Source organism: Amphiprion ocellaris, chromosome 7, assembly GCF_022539595.1.
Source record: "Amphiprion ocellaris isolate individual 3 ecotype Okinawa chromosome 7, ASM2253959v1, whole genome shotgun sequence".
In the NCBI taxonomy this organism is placed as follows: Eukaryota; Metazoa; Chordata; class Actinopteri; family Pomacentridae; genus Amphiprion; species Amphiprion ocellaris.
This window is the reverse complement of record NC_072772.1, coordinates 12,833,128-12,846,627: the sequence shown is the minus strand read 5'-3', so window position 1 is coordinate 12,846,627 and position 13,500 is coordinate 12,833,128. Positions and strand designations below refer to the sequence as shown.

The following is a 13,500-nucleotide window of genomic DNA, read 5'->3' as shown; positions in this document are numbered from 1 at the left end:
CGTTCAGCAGACCACCGGTGATGGAGGGCACAAGCTAATATACAACCCTCTTTAAAGGCTCATGTCGCTCGTTTAAACGTGTAGGATGCTGGTAGAGTTTAAACAGACCCACAAACACTCTGCAGTCTGCTACGAGTCATTTCTTGCCAGGTAAGAGTTAACTGAAGCTATTTTCTTAGCCATTTATCTTGCTAGCATCCCCCCCGACTCTATGCAAATTAGCCTCAACAATGACACTAAAGCTAATGTAGGAGCTAAAAGTAGCTCACATGACGTATTTTTAGGCCAAACTTAGTGTGCAGATTCAGCAGGCATTTAACAAAATGTTGGCTTCTTTACTAATTCGAGGTTGACTCTCAGCACTTCTCACACGTCCAGTACCTGATACAGTTTTCTTTGTTGTTGACAGCCTGGTTTGTTTTTCTCCTCCAGACTCGTGAAATGATAGAACAAGTCTCCACTCGTTTATTTAATGAGGTAGGTACAGGTGTTGAGTCTGCTGCCGGCATGATTGGGCTGCTTTGTTGCCAAAATAAATCCCACATCATGTACTCACAGCTGGAGGAGGACGGACACTGAAGGGTGGACGCAGCCGGTTTCTCCCCATGGCCACCGCGCGTTTCCCCGGGAAGAGTGCAGACGTGGCCGCCGCCAACTGGACCGCTCCGGCTCCGGGCAGGCCGCTGTGTGTCAACGGGACCCCGTGGATCCTCTACCTGCTGGAGGAGTGTGTGGACAACATCTGGGAGTACTGCAGCGTGGTCATAGGACTCATATCCATGTTCTGTTTTCTGCTGTCCACTTTGCCGTAAGTGATGATTTTTGATGTTGTCCAGCCTAATTAGGAGTCTTTGGATGACTCAGATTCACCTTGATTGTCACTGCACAGAATACAAGCACAATACAAGGCAGTGAGAGGTAGTTTAGTGTCCCACCAGAAGTGCAAAAGAAGCAGTAAAAGTGCAGCGCAATGGAAAACGTCTAATAGCTTAAAGGACAGCATTAATGTGCCAAGCTGTATACAGTGTTGATAGTATTTACATAAACTGTGTAAATAGTGCATGCAAGTATATCTATATATGTCCAGCTGTCTATATATTATGGTGCAGTTTAACAGAATGAATGGGATGAACAGAGTGGAATAACCATGCTATCTACACCGATCAGGCATAACATTATGACCACCTGCCTAATATTGTGTTGGTCCTCTTTGTGCCGCTACAACTCCTCTGACCCAGTGGGACACAGGACACCTGGGGACGTTGACAGTGAGTTCTGTGGATTGCAGGTTGGGACGTACCTAGATCAGGCTTATCCTGACACATCCCACAGATGCTCAGTAAGATTTGGATCTGGAGAATGCGGAACCCGGGCCACTCCTGAGCAGTTTTTGTTGTGTGTCGGGGTGCATTGTCCTGCTGAGGGTGGCAAGTGGCATTAATGATTGCTGTTGCTATGTGGGGCTGGGGTGGATGGTACGTGTCAAACATCCACATGAATGCCAGGACTCAAGGTTTCCCAGCAGAACATTGCATTACAAGAAGATGATCGATGTTATTCAGTTCACCTGTCAGTGGTCATAATGTTGCGGCCGATCGGTGTATAGTATGATGCAGTTTAACAGAATAATTGCCGTGAACATGCTACCTATATTAACAGAATGAGTTGTAAGTAATGCAAGTGTACTAGATAAACATAAAGATAGTGATGAATGACAGTATAAACAGCATAATCAATATGCACTGTGGGTGTGAGACGCAAGATAAATACAGAGTATAAATATGAAGTATAGTGTGGTGTGTAGTCAGTTTATGATTCAGTGTATGTAATTAATCTTCTCTTTATCTATCTAGGCAGGTCTATGAAGCCTACAGGAATGGTAAAGTGGAAGAGGCCATGTCTTTGGGGTTTCTCCTCTTCCTTTTCAGTGGAGACCTGACCAGCTTTGCAGGCTGCTACCTCACTAGCCAGCTGCCGATTCAGGTGAACACACATAACCCAGCTGGGCTCATTTTCAGCTGTTCAGGTCTGGTGATTTTGCACTCAGCGTGAACTCTGTTATTCTTTAGTGATGTTAGCTAGTCATCTGTAATGTTTCATTTAGCCAGCAGAAGTTTGCCGTCTTCTCTCCTCACTTAGCAACTTATTACATTAGAGACAAGCTGTGAACAGGCCTTCTTTTTGCTAGAGGCCTTTTGACATGTTTGGATTTGTGCTGCTAATGCTGTGTCTTAAACTGTCTATGTAGTTCACTTTCAGTTGACTTATTCTACATTGGGCTGTCTCATTTAAAGAAATAAATATCGCGTATTGTTGAAGTTAATTGTTTTGACACTGTGCTTTTATGGAATAACGAAGCATCACAACCACAGTCATTTAAAGGTCCCACAATGGGCCTATTTTTAGTGTAATTAATGAAAATGTCACATGTTCCCAGAATTTTTCTTTCATTTTCTTATTTCAAAATACTGTAAAGATGGTTAATTTTACCCTAACTGCATTACCACTGATTTTAGCCCTGGTTTAAAACGGCTTTTACAGCATAGTTTTAAGGACTGCTGAGCTGCTGCTGTCCATGAGTTTGTCAGTCAACATTACTGTTCAATTCAAATCAATGATTTAGCGGTGCAGATTGGAAATGACTCTGAAATGTCTTCTAGTTAACGTGCAGTGTTAATTGGCTATATTTCAGTCACAACGTCATACTTGTTTCATTGTGTGACAGCAGAAATAGAAAACTAGGTAAATGAGAACAACTTTAATGGAACTGAGCTGTATTAAGATGCAGTGTATGAGAGCACAGAGAGCAGGAGAGAGGCAAACAGAGGTAAACACTGGCTGACTTAAGCACAAGAGCATGACAGTTTCCACAGAGCTCTGGCCTGTAGCCATACAATCAACATTAATGGTAACGTTAGCCACATTAGCCTGACAATGTGATAAAACTAAGTATTCTCCTTCTGTTATGTTGACAGTGCAGTCAAAAGTAATCCACTGGATGCTTATTTCCTCAGGTACTTGTAGTGCATGAAGACTTGTATTCACTCTTGCGGCCGACAGCAGATCATTGGGTTTGCTTTTCTTGTGGCTGAGACTAGAGTTAGCAGAAGCAGCTCTAGAAACAAATTAAACCTGGCAGGCTGTGAGGCAGCTGCCCATTCTGAATGACTTGCTTGGTAACTGCATAAATTCTGACCAGCTTCTAATGCTGGGAGGTCATGTAGTTAAGGAGAGACCTATGGAATGGCACACATAGGCATCTTCATATTTTCAGTTTTTAAGACATCCAAAACACAATAAAAATGCATTTTCACCACATGGAGCCTTTAAAGCTCATAAACTTGTAACTATCACAGCCTATCCCTATAATATACATGTAATATACTCAGCTGGCAGACATTTGTGATCAATTACATGGAATAAAATCCTTTTTTTGTTTGCTTTGTCTCTTTCTCAGGTAGTCACAGTGGTGTTCTACATCTTCACAGACCTGATCCTCATCTCCCAGTTTCTCTACTATAAGATCAAAAACAGCTGCAGCAGAAGTAAGCCTGGTCTGTGTTCTTATGAATGATGACTGTACTCTGTGAGTCAACCAAGTCATGATCCCCTAGACTGCTGAAAAGCACAACTATGAGGAAGGAAATACTTTCTGTTGTTGACTCAGCAACTTTCCTTTGAACTACATGACAGAAAAGGGAAAAACAAGGACTTGTCAGTTGTAAGAGACTGTCATCTTTCCAAGTTCAGCGGTGATAAAACAATCCCAATGTAAATACGGCCATATAGCCTGCACATAAAACACCTACAAATGAAAACCTGCTAATATGGCGTCCTTAATGGTATTCTTGTTAATGTTCTACTAATACTCCAGAGGACAAACACTATGATCAGGGGTTTATTGTGATGTTGGCTTGCAGCAGGAATGAGGAAAATTGAGCGAAGTCTCATGTTTTTTCATTTAATAATCATGCAGATTTCTCATTAAACATGCTTACCCTGCTTTCCTTCTAGAGAATCCTATGTTGAAGTGGATGTGCTTCATGTGGTGTGGTGCTGCTTCATTAGTTCTTCTGGCTTTGCCCAAACTCATCATAGACGATAGTCGAAGCTTAGACACCCAGGTAGGTTCGATGTTAATTTACTTTTAGCTGGGGGGTGTGATTGTGCAGCTCCTTGTGTAGGTACATTGACTCTTTTGTTTTTGTATTTTCATCTTTCCCAGAGTCCAGCTACCTCCAAATCAGTGGAAATCACTGGCTATATATGTGGATACTTGGCATCTGTCTTCTACCTCTGCTCTCGTTTCCCTCAGCTCTATAAAAATGTAAGTGAAAATTAGTTTGTTTGACTCACTTGAAATGTCGAGTTGGTATCCGTTTTTTGTCTCTGTAACGCTGCATTCTCGGGAGCTCATCCCAGGAGGTTCATGGAAAGCTGTACTTACTCAATATCAGTTAATCATAAACAGAGACTGAGTTTATGTGTTTGTGTATACTTATATGTGTCAAAATGAGAACCAGACATTGAAGACAATAGTGCTGTTGTGCTGAGCAAACATCCTGGCTCAAATGCTGCTATTAGTCACCAGAGGGGATCGTCCCAGTGGGTTGACAGTGCCAGAGAAACTTCTGGGCACAAGTAATACACTCCATGACTATTGTAAATAATATAAGTCAGATTTTGCCCTGCAGAAATTCTTGCATGTTGAAACATTTTGTTTGTATTCTTCAGCAGAAAGCCTGACACCTGCATCATTCCTATTTGGAAGTTTAGTAAAGCAGTTAAATTACAGCTAAAACAAATGTGAATGTTATTTAAGATTTCCTTCAGTATTTCTATGACAAACACTTACTGGTTGCTTAGTATTGTGTGAGTCCATCCTAGACAGTAATCCGCAGGGTATTCACTCTGTGTTGCCAAGCACACCCGAGGGTGCAGATTGAGCTCAGTGGCCACAGAAGTATGAAACCCCATTATTCAGTCAAGGTGAAAATGTTTCTTTGGTTTCATGATATTGAATAGATGCAGCCATTCCCAATCTTTTACAAGAGAAAGAAGTGATAAACAGCCAGTCTCTGTATTTTAGGTACGCTGACAGAACACACTTTCCTCCTGCTGTTTGTGCTGAATGTCAGTATTTTTAACAGAATGAATTCATAGTTGCTATCATCTCTTCAGGGGATGTGTTGATAGCAATAAAACAATTAAAATAAAAACCAGCCTTATCCTTTAATCTTGTTGAGGCTGTCTGTTGAAGTGCAAGTACACTCAAAGCAGATTAATGTCAGTGAAACGGAAACCTGGCTTGTGGTTACTCCTGAAAACCAAATGGTTTCTGTTCTCACTAGTTGTGGTTTTTCATGTGTCCGCATCAAATCCAATAATAAATACAGAAATAAACAAGAAGTCGTATCTGTTTTTTCAAATGATTAATACCTGCAAGCCCAGTGCAGTTGTTGTGGCCATTTTTTTTTGACTGTTAATTCAATATTGTGAACTCTATTCTAGTTCCAGCGACAGTCTACAGAGGGCACCTCCTACCTGCTGTTTGCCCTGGCCATGATGGGTAATGGAACGTATGGGTTAAGTGTCATCGTGGTCCTCCCTGCACTGAGGGGCTCCAAACAGACCTTTATTATCAAACATCTGGCCTGGCTCATTGGCAGCCTGGGAGTCCTCATACTTGACTTCCTTGTATCCTTTAAATCACGAGTTTAATCATTGCACAGAGTCAGTCCACCCCGGCATTCAAAAACTTTTATTTTGATCAAATTGAGATACATATTTCTTACCATGTTTTTGCGCATACAGTACATTAATCACAATAATCATCATCTGAACTCTGTGTCTGTATGAGCCTTAACATTTTCAGGTCACTGCCCAGTTCATCATCTACAAGAAGAACGTCCCTGCAAAAAAAAGCAGCGCCCTGCTCAGTGTCCCGGAGGTGGAACCTCTTCTGTGTGAGGAAGAGGAGTTGTCAGTATTATAGGACAGGGATCAAACAACAGCATGGAAAGCTTCATCAACAATGGACTGGTTGTTTTTGATGAGCCTGTGAGTTCTCAGTAGCCAATGAACAACTTCAGAGACATTGCTGAAGGTAGTAGTAGGCATGTTGTAGTACCAGCAGGTAATTCTGGTGCATCTTTACAGTCCGATTTTGTTGCTTTCAAGACTACAAACACAGTGACAAATTCTTCAGAGTGGTAAAAAGGCAGGAGAAGCTACAGAAATTATATGGTCAATATATTCCTTAACACTTGAGATCAAATTAAGTTCCAGTTTAGATGCATTTCCACGGACGCAAGGCAATCTTTTCAGCATGACTTGAGTCTTTTTCTGGTTCTGAGTACTGTATTTTTGATTAATTATTCCCCTGGGATTTCTTGATTTTGTATTCCATGGAATGACTGTATTTATATATGCCATCGGGGAGCCGAGAGGAGGATGCTGAACACCAGATGCTAGAAACTAGGATGAATGGCAGAATGGGAAGTTACCAGATTTTGTATTTTGCTGGAGCATGATGCAAATCTGGTAGGACTACAAATGGCAGAAAAAACAGTAATGTTTTAATTTAACAGAGGGTTGGTCAAGTCATTTCTCAGTGATAATTGTGACTATCGGGGGATTGCTCTCCTGGAGAAAAACTGTGTGCCTTTTTCTGCTAAAAACAGTCTTAATATAAATGCACTGTATGTAAATTATTTTTAAATGAAACTAAATTAGATTTCTAAACTAGGAATTTATTTAAAGCATTGTATTTCTTAGGAAATGCAGTGGAATATTTTCTCTTTTGTACCTCCCCAATGCCTGAATCAGAGCTGCCCTCGTACATGATAAGTAGTGCAAGTTTTCTTGTGTAGACATTCTGTTTTGTAACACTTTCTTGACTTGCATTAAAGAAGACATGACTACTTGACAGTGTCTCTTAAGGAAAGCTAAGAAAAGAGACATTAATAGGATATTATTTGACAGAGTTGTTGAAGTAATGAGGCGTAAAATTAGCTCATGAATTTCTTATCTGCCACAAGGTGTACAGCAGAGAGGATGCTGTTGTCAAGCCAAATTTACAATTTACAATTTTTGCCTTGCAGAGGTAATGCTAAATGATCAGAGCAAAAACAAAACAGGCCAAAAGTCATCTCATTAATGAGCAGTTTAACTTTGCAGTCAGTTTTTTTTTTTTAAATGGATATTTATTTAGATCGCTAGTGTTTATTTTGTGTCAGGTGTTATTGTCATACAGTATGTATGTGGTGCTGTCACTGTTTAACCTGATCATCTACGTGACTTAAGTTCGGCACTTGCAGAGATCTGCAGAGTTCTCTACCTCATTCAGATGTGGACATGATTTATGTTTTGTGTGCAAGTGTGCAGTGAGAATTGTTTTGTATCTGTGCACAATGCTTGTGTGGAAACAGGGAAAAGTGAGCACACATTGCATTCAAAAATATAAAACTTTAACCTAAATCATAGCATTTAATTGTAATTGTATTTATTTATCTATCACAACTGCATGAAAAGCATCTCTGCAGGTTATAAAATAATGTGGATTTATGCAGATACAGGGGGATTTCTTAGGACTGTTTCGTGAAAGTCTTTTTTTTTTCAAATATGACTCACTAGTAAATGAAGTTTTTGCTAATTATTTTTGTATTGCACAATTCCTACTTGCTTCTTTATTCCCTCTAAATGAGCCTGCTATACTTTTTCAATCTAGCACAAAAAGTACATATTTGTTGTATATATTACTGCTGTATACTGTAGAACTTGTATTTAGAACACCCTAGTCTATGTAGTTACAATTGCCAAGATGGTGTTATTGTATTTAAGCATAATGTTCAGAGGAATTTAAATGTAGACGACCAGTTATATTGTAATTATGAGCTCTGTTCCAGGGTATGTTTATCGACAATGCTTATAACTGTCACATATATTGCAAAAAAAAAACTTTAATAAACTGCATTTTACCTTCATTTGATAAAGATATTTGTCAGTGGTTGTTTTGATGAGAAGGAAAAAAAATAAATTGATCATGATACAATGGTGAAAAGCAACAACAACTAGAAAATGCCACGAAACTTTTAGTGTTCCAATGCAGCTTCTGCCAGCTGATATGTCCTGCTATATTTCTACATAAGCATAGTTTCTAAAACTACATTTTAGGTTGATAAGCCAGCATATGTCACAAAACCCTAATCAGTTCCTTTGAACGTCTGAGCTTTTACTTTAAAAGTGTAGTATACGTCACAGAATCCTGTTGTCTCCCTGTAAATACAAGTGTTTTTTGTGAACTATGAAATTGAGCTGCTTGCGAGACTGTGGTGAAGCACAGAAACTATTTCAATATTCATAAAATTCTGCCATGAGAACGTATTTTCGGCAAATCTGACAACCTAAACATCACAATGCTAAGATTTGCCCCATTTAGTAAGAGCCCAAAGAACTGACGGAAACCAGCGTCTTGCTAAAGGATGTGAAAGTGTAGCAGACATCTCAAGAGTGTGTTGCTGAATAGCAGGTAGTTTTGGCACTCTTGTTTATATATTCAGTATATAATAGAGATCTTTTTGGCTGCAAATAATATCTAAATATAAAACAAGTCTCCTGGAAAACATACACATTCTAAGGAAACCATGTAATGAAGAGAGTCAGGAAATGTTCTTGGATGAGATCTGATCAGTTGCACTGTCTATCGTTTGTAGGTTACCTGTACACTCTGAATTTTGTTATGGTGTAAGACGTGTTCGAATCCTTTAGTGAAATCAAAGCACCGTGAAAAATATTCCATAATAGTTAAAGATTTGCATGTGCGAGTGAAATATTATTAAATGTACTTAGAATATTTTTTTAAAAAGTGCATAAATTATAATAGAAAATGGCGCATTATGAAATTATTACTAAATATGATAACTCTGGACAATATTATGTGTAAGCAGTATTGTTCTCTACTATTAACCATATTTACAGTTACAAAGTTCAAGAACTGCAGCTAATGATTATTTTCACTGTCGCTTAATCTGTCTATTATCTGGATTGTCTATTTTTTTGCAAAATTACAAACTAAGCACAAAACACGAAAAATCTGTTTTAGAAAATTTGTTACAACGCTTGGCCATAAACTTAAACAATTTTCTACTGTACTTAAACATGTTAGACTGATTCATAAATCCTCCCCATGTGCACATCATGGCATAATTGATCTTAAGATGGTGCTGTGTGCCCATCTAACCAATGTGAGATTGGCAAACATATACCCCAACACAGACCCCTCTTGTCTTCGCTGTAAAAGCCAACCTGCGGACCATATTCACGTGTTCAGGTATTGCCTACAACTCCACACCTTCTGGCTTAACATTTTTGCTGTATATACAAAGATTTATGGAATGGTAATTTCACCCAGCCCAGTCTGTGCCATATATCCTTCACGACTTTGATTGCAAGAAGGATTATTCTGCTCTGCTGGATGAAGCAATCTCCTCCCGGTTTCACAAAGTGGATGTACTTTCTGAAACTAGAGAAAGTTAAACATACACTCAGGAAAACCAAACAACATTTCACAAAGACCTGGGCATCTTTCTTGCAAAATCTATGGTAAGAATAAGCCCAAGAAATAACAGTAAGCGTGCTTCAATGCTTATGCATCGGCACAGTTATGAATAATAATAATTTTCATATGTGATCAGTGTTGCCAACTTGGCAAGTTTTTTGCTAAATCTGGCAACTTTGCAAATCCTCCTGATGGCTGTTTGTCAAAAATGACTAGCAATCTTTGAATAACTTATTTATGGCATAACAATGAACACAAACTTAGTACACCGTGTACCAAAAGTTACTTCTCCCCACTGGACAACATATTTGTCACCAAAGTGGGTCACACCTGGTCAATCAGTTACTGTTTGGTTGTTTGTCTGGTCAAACTGTCAGGTCCCAGTATATAAATTTCTTGCTTGACCAAAATGCAACACACTCACAACCTAATTTTGGAAGCGTTGTTACCATGGCCAAGAGTACGGGTGGAAAAGATACTCTGTCAGAGTCTGAGAGTTGTGTACAGACCATTGCTCTTCGAAATACAGGAGAAACTTGTCAGCATGTAGCTCAAGCTCTTGGCAGAAGTGTCCGCTGGGTGCAGAAGTGGAGGCAAAGGTACAAGAAAGGAGGACCCTTCAAAGACTTGCCTCGCTCAGGATGTCCATCTGACCTAGCTGTAAGAGCCAAGAATCTGGTAAGAAAGGTCTAGGATAAAAGACACCAGTCATGTCGGCGACTCAGAGACTGAAAAATCTTGAAGATGTTTCTAAAAGCACTGTACATCCTTATCCAACAGAAACATTGGGGGTGAAAGCTTACAAAAGGCAACGTACCCCACGACTCAAACTGCAAAAGGAGAAGAGACTGGCTTTCGCAAAGAAGAACATAACCCTGACTCCAAAAGACTGGGAGAACTGGACTTTCTCTGATGAATGCACTCTCTACTTATTTCCAACACCCAACAGCCGAAACGACAGATGATTGTGAAAAAGTCTTTAAGTCTTCTGAGCAAGTGAAATTCAGTGCCCATAGTATGGTTTGGGGGGCTATGTCCACTTCAGGTCTCTCAGAGCTGCACATTGTACCTCAAGGTACCACTCTGAATGCACAATATTATACCAACAACATTCTACAAAAGGTGCTACTTCCAGTTTTGGCCAGGAGAAAAAAAATTGGGGCATGTAACTGAATGGAAAATGTTTCACAGACATTCGGAATTTGTATTTATACAAGATGGCGCCCCTGCTCATACTGAACATATGAACAGCTTCCTGTGGATGAGACCAAGGCATCTCCTTAGAATAACCTGCAACCTAGGATACATGCTTTAAGTCCACCAGACAGACTCTTCAGGCTGAAACTCTGGACCTGAGAACACCTGAGGTCTTCATGTTCCGACAAATCTCATGAATGCTTTAACCCTCTGAGGCCCACAGGTGCAAAATTGCAACATTTACTTAAAGCCATTTCTGAATGAGACGCTAAATTTCTTGGCACCCCGCACTCTGAACTGCAACATTTTTGGCAGGAAAATATTAATACTGTAAGACATACCACATTCCAAGTTCAAACATGGCTGTCTTCCACTGACCCCCCAGCTCTCTCTTTAGGAACAATATCTACAATTTTCCAAGTCAGTATTTGACCTGAAGTTTTTTTTCTTCATCCTAGAGGTTTAGTAATAGAAAAAAGTCTTTTTTTTTTTTTTGAAAGTATAATATATGTGATTTTTAGGGATTTCTTTCAATGTTGCAAAAATACAACACGCTTTAATGGGTGCTACTTATTTACACAGAAGGCCCCATCACTGGGTCATGACTAAATTCATATATCAGAAATCATTATGATGTTCAAGCAAAGTCTAATATGTAAATATGAATAAACTGTAGAGGACTGATGTAATAAAATTCCACTTTTGCAAGTTCAAAGAAAAAAAAGGACAGTTGTAATAACATCATTTTTGTACCGTTTTTTTATTGTGTGAAAGTGCATTCTAGCACGGGTTGCAATTACAGTTTGGCTTGTTAAATTAATGTGTATTTTGTTGTGCCGGGTTCAACAATTTCATATCAAACTTCATTTTAAGGCACATTTTGATATTATTGAATCATCAACGCCTAATCATCTGTGGACTTTATTAAAAATAAAGTAGTAATATTTGTATACACTAAGATCAGCTGTTGCAATTTTTTCACAAACCTGAAAAATCCTAAAAAGGAAAAAGTGTCAATATTTTCTTTATTACAGGCATGCTAAAACAATTAAAAGGAAAAACAATGACATCAAGAGCATCAATGCTTGGGTTTCAGGGGGATAAACAGTCAATTTGTAACTGAACGCATAAAAATGTTGAAAAAATTAAAAATAAGCAAATAATCATTAACAGAAGACTAAGATACAAATAAATGATAACCAAAGATATTTCAAAAGATTTTAATATAACTACTAATTTGTAGTTTGTTTTTTTTTTTTAAATCCCACAACACTTGAAGACTCCATCATGCCCAGTCAGGCATTTACATCTCAACAAAATACTTCAGTGTGGAATTCTTCATTTTCTGCTAGTAGACTTCATCAAACTTTTCGTTCTGGGACACAGTGACGTGGTTCTTCCAGTCCGCCACTTTACCTGGAGAACCAAAACAACAACAACAAAAGAAAAATACACATTTTCCCACAGCACCTTTTCTCATGAAGGGAGAGACCTTCTGGTCCATGATTAGAACGGTGGAATAGTTGACCATTTTGTTTTCTTTCATATTGTCAAACTTGACTGTAGCTGCTAATTTTTCCATTTCCTCAGCTGAAGGAGACAAACCAAGAAAGGAGCACAGTCGGTCCACTTCTCGTCCTAAGTGCTGTTTTAGTTTTTTTTTTTTTTAACATATAAAGCTTAACTTTTCAATAAAACATTGATTTCTGTCTAATTATCTGAAAGAAGATAAATTAGCAAATGCAATAGTCCAAAATTATGTGAAAATGCATGTACATAGTTTCAGTGAAATAACATATCCTCTGCCTCATTGCCTCCAGAAACACAGGAAACACACTGCAACTCACTGACAGTAAAATAATAAATCTCTCTGATGCACTTTTCCCATGACAAAAGAAACATACAGAAAGAATAAGAAGCCTGGCAGACTTTATCCTCTCAGCAGGCTGTGTGGTTAACTAGCAGCTATAACTGATGACAGGTGTGTTAGAGTCAGACACACACAGGATGCTCACTTCAATTAGTCAGTCATCTAAAATACACCGTGCACAAACGAATCCCGCTGCAAAACCTCCTCACCATCAGGACCATCAGTTGTTGAAGTCCTCCCTCCTAGCGGCGCTAGCGCTGAGCTACAGGGCAAGTCTGGGTATGTCAGGGCGGTGAGAGACGTCTACATGGATCATGTGACCGATCGAGGGTAGATCTGAATTATTATTTTTATTTTTGTTTTATGTATTACTTTGGGCCTCAAATACTTTTACACACATATAAATAAAAAAACCAAAATTAAATAAAATTTTAAAAAACAACTTTGACAAAAAGGCACTTTGGGCATCAAGGACAAAAGGGGCAGGTGCTTCAGCCCTCTCTGCACGTGCCTGCTACTTGTAATCCTATAAATAGGCCGACTGACTGATTACAAGATTGTAGACACCTGTGATACTAATTAGAGGACACACCTTGACTGAACATGTCCCTATGGTCACATTATTTTCAGTCTTTTCTAGGGGTACCACCATTTTTGTCCAGGCCTGTTTAGACTGCAGCAGATCAGGGCAAACTGGTTACATCAGACCAGCCTCAGACCAGAATCTTGGTTGCAGATATAGTCCTGTGCAGTGATTGTGGGAGGAGGAGTCGTGGTGGTGGACCAATCCAAGGTGTGGAGGACCAGGGCTGGGAGGAGGTCTGGAGCTCCAAGCTCATCACTCCTCATGAATGCAAGGTGGGAATCTGAAGCT

General features: G+C 39.3%; 1 protein-coding gene across 2 annotated transcripts; it reads left to right on the top strand.

Moving 5' to 3' along the window:
- LOC111587519 (lysosomal amino acid transporter 1 homolog) lies at nucleotides 1-7,985 on the top strand. Of its 2 annotated transcripts, none has more exons than XM_055011842.1 (9): nucleotides 1-150; nucleotides 433-477; nucleotides 559-808; nucleotides 1,858-1,983; nucleotides 3,458-3,545; nucleotides 4,015-4,124; nucleotides 4,226-4,327; nucleotides 5,512-5,697; nucleotides 5,876-7,985. In XM_055011842.1, exons 2-9 carry the CDS (start codon nucleotides 473-475, stop codon nucleotides 5,993-5,995), a joined length of 987 nt encoding a protein of 328 aa, XP_054867817.1. In that variant the 5' UTR covers nucleotides 1-150; nucleotides 433-472; the 3' UTR covers nucleotides 5,996-7,985. The 2 variants fall into 2 exon arrangements, with proteins under 2 accessions (XP_054867817.1, XP_023153264.1); XM_023297496.3 differs by having other exon boundaries at nucleotides 1,854-1,983.
- Nucleotides 7,986-13,500: the final 5,515 nt, after the last annotated feature.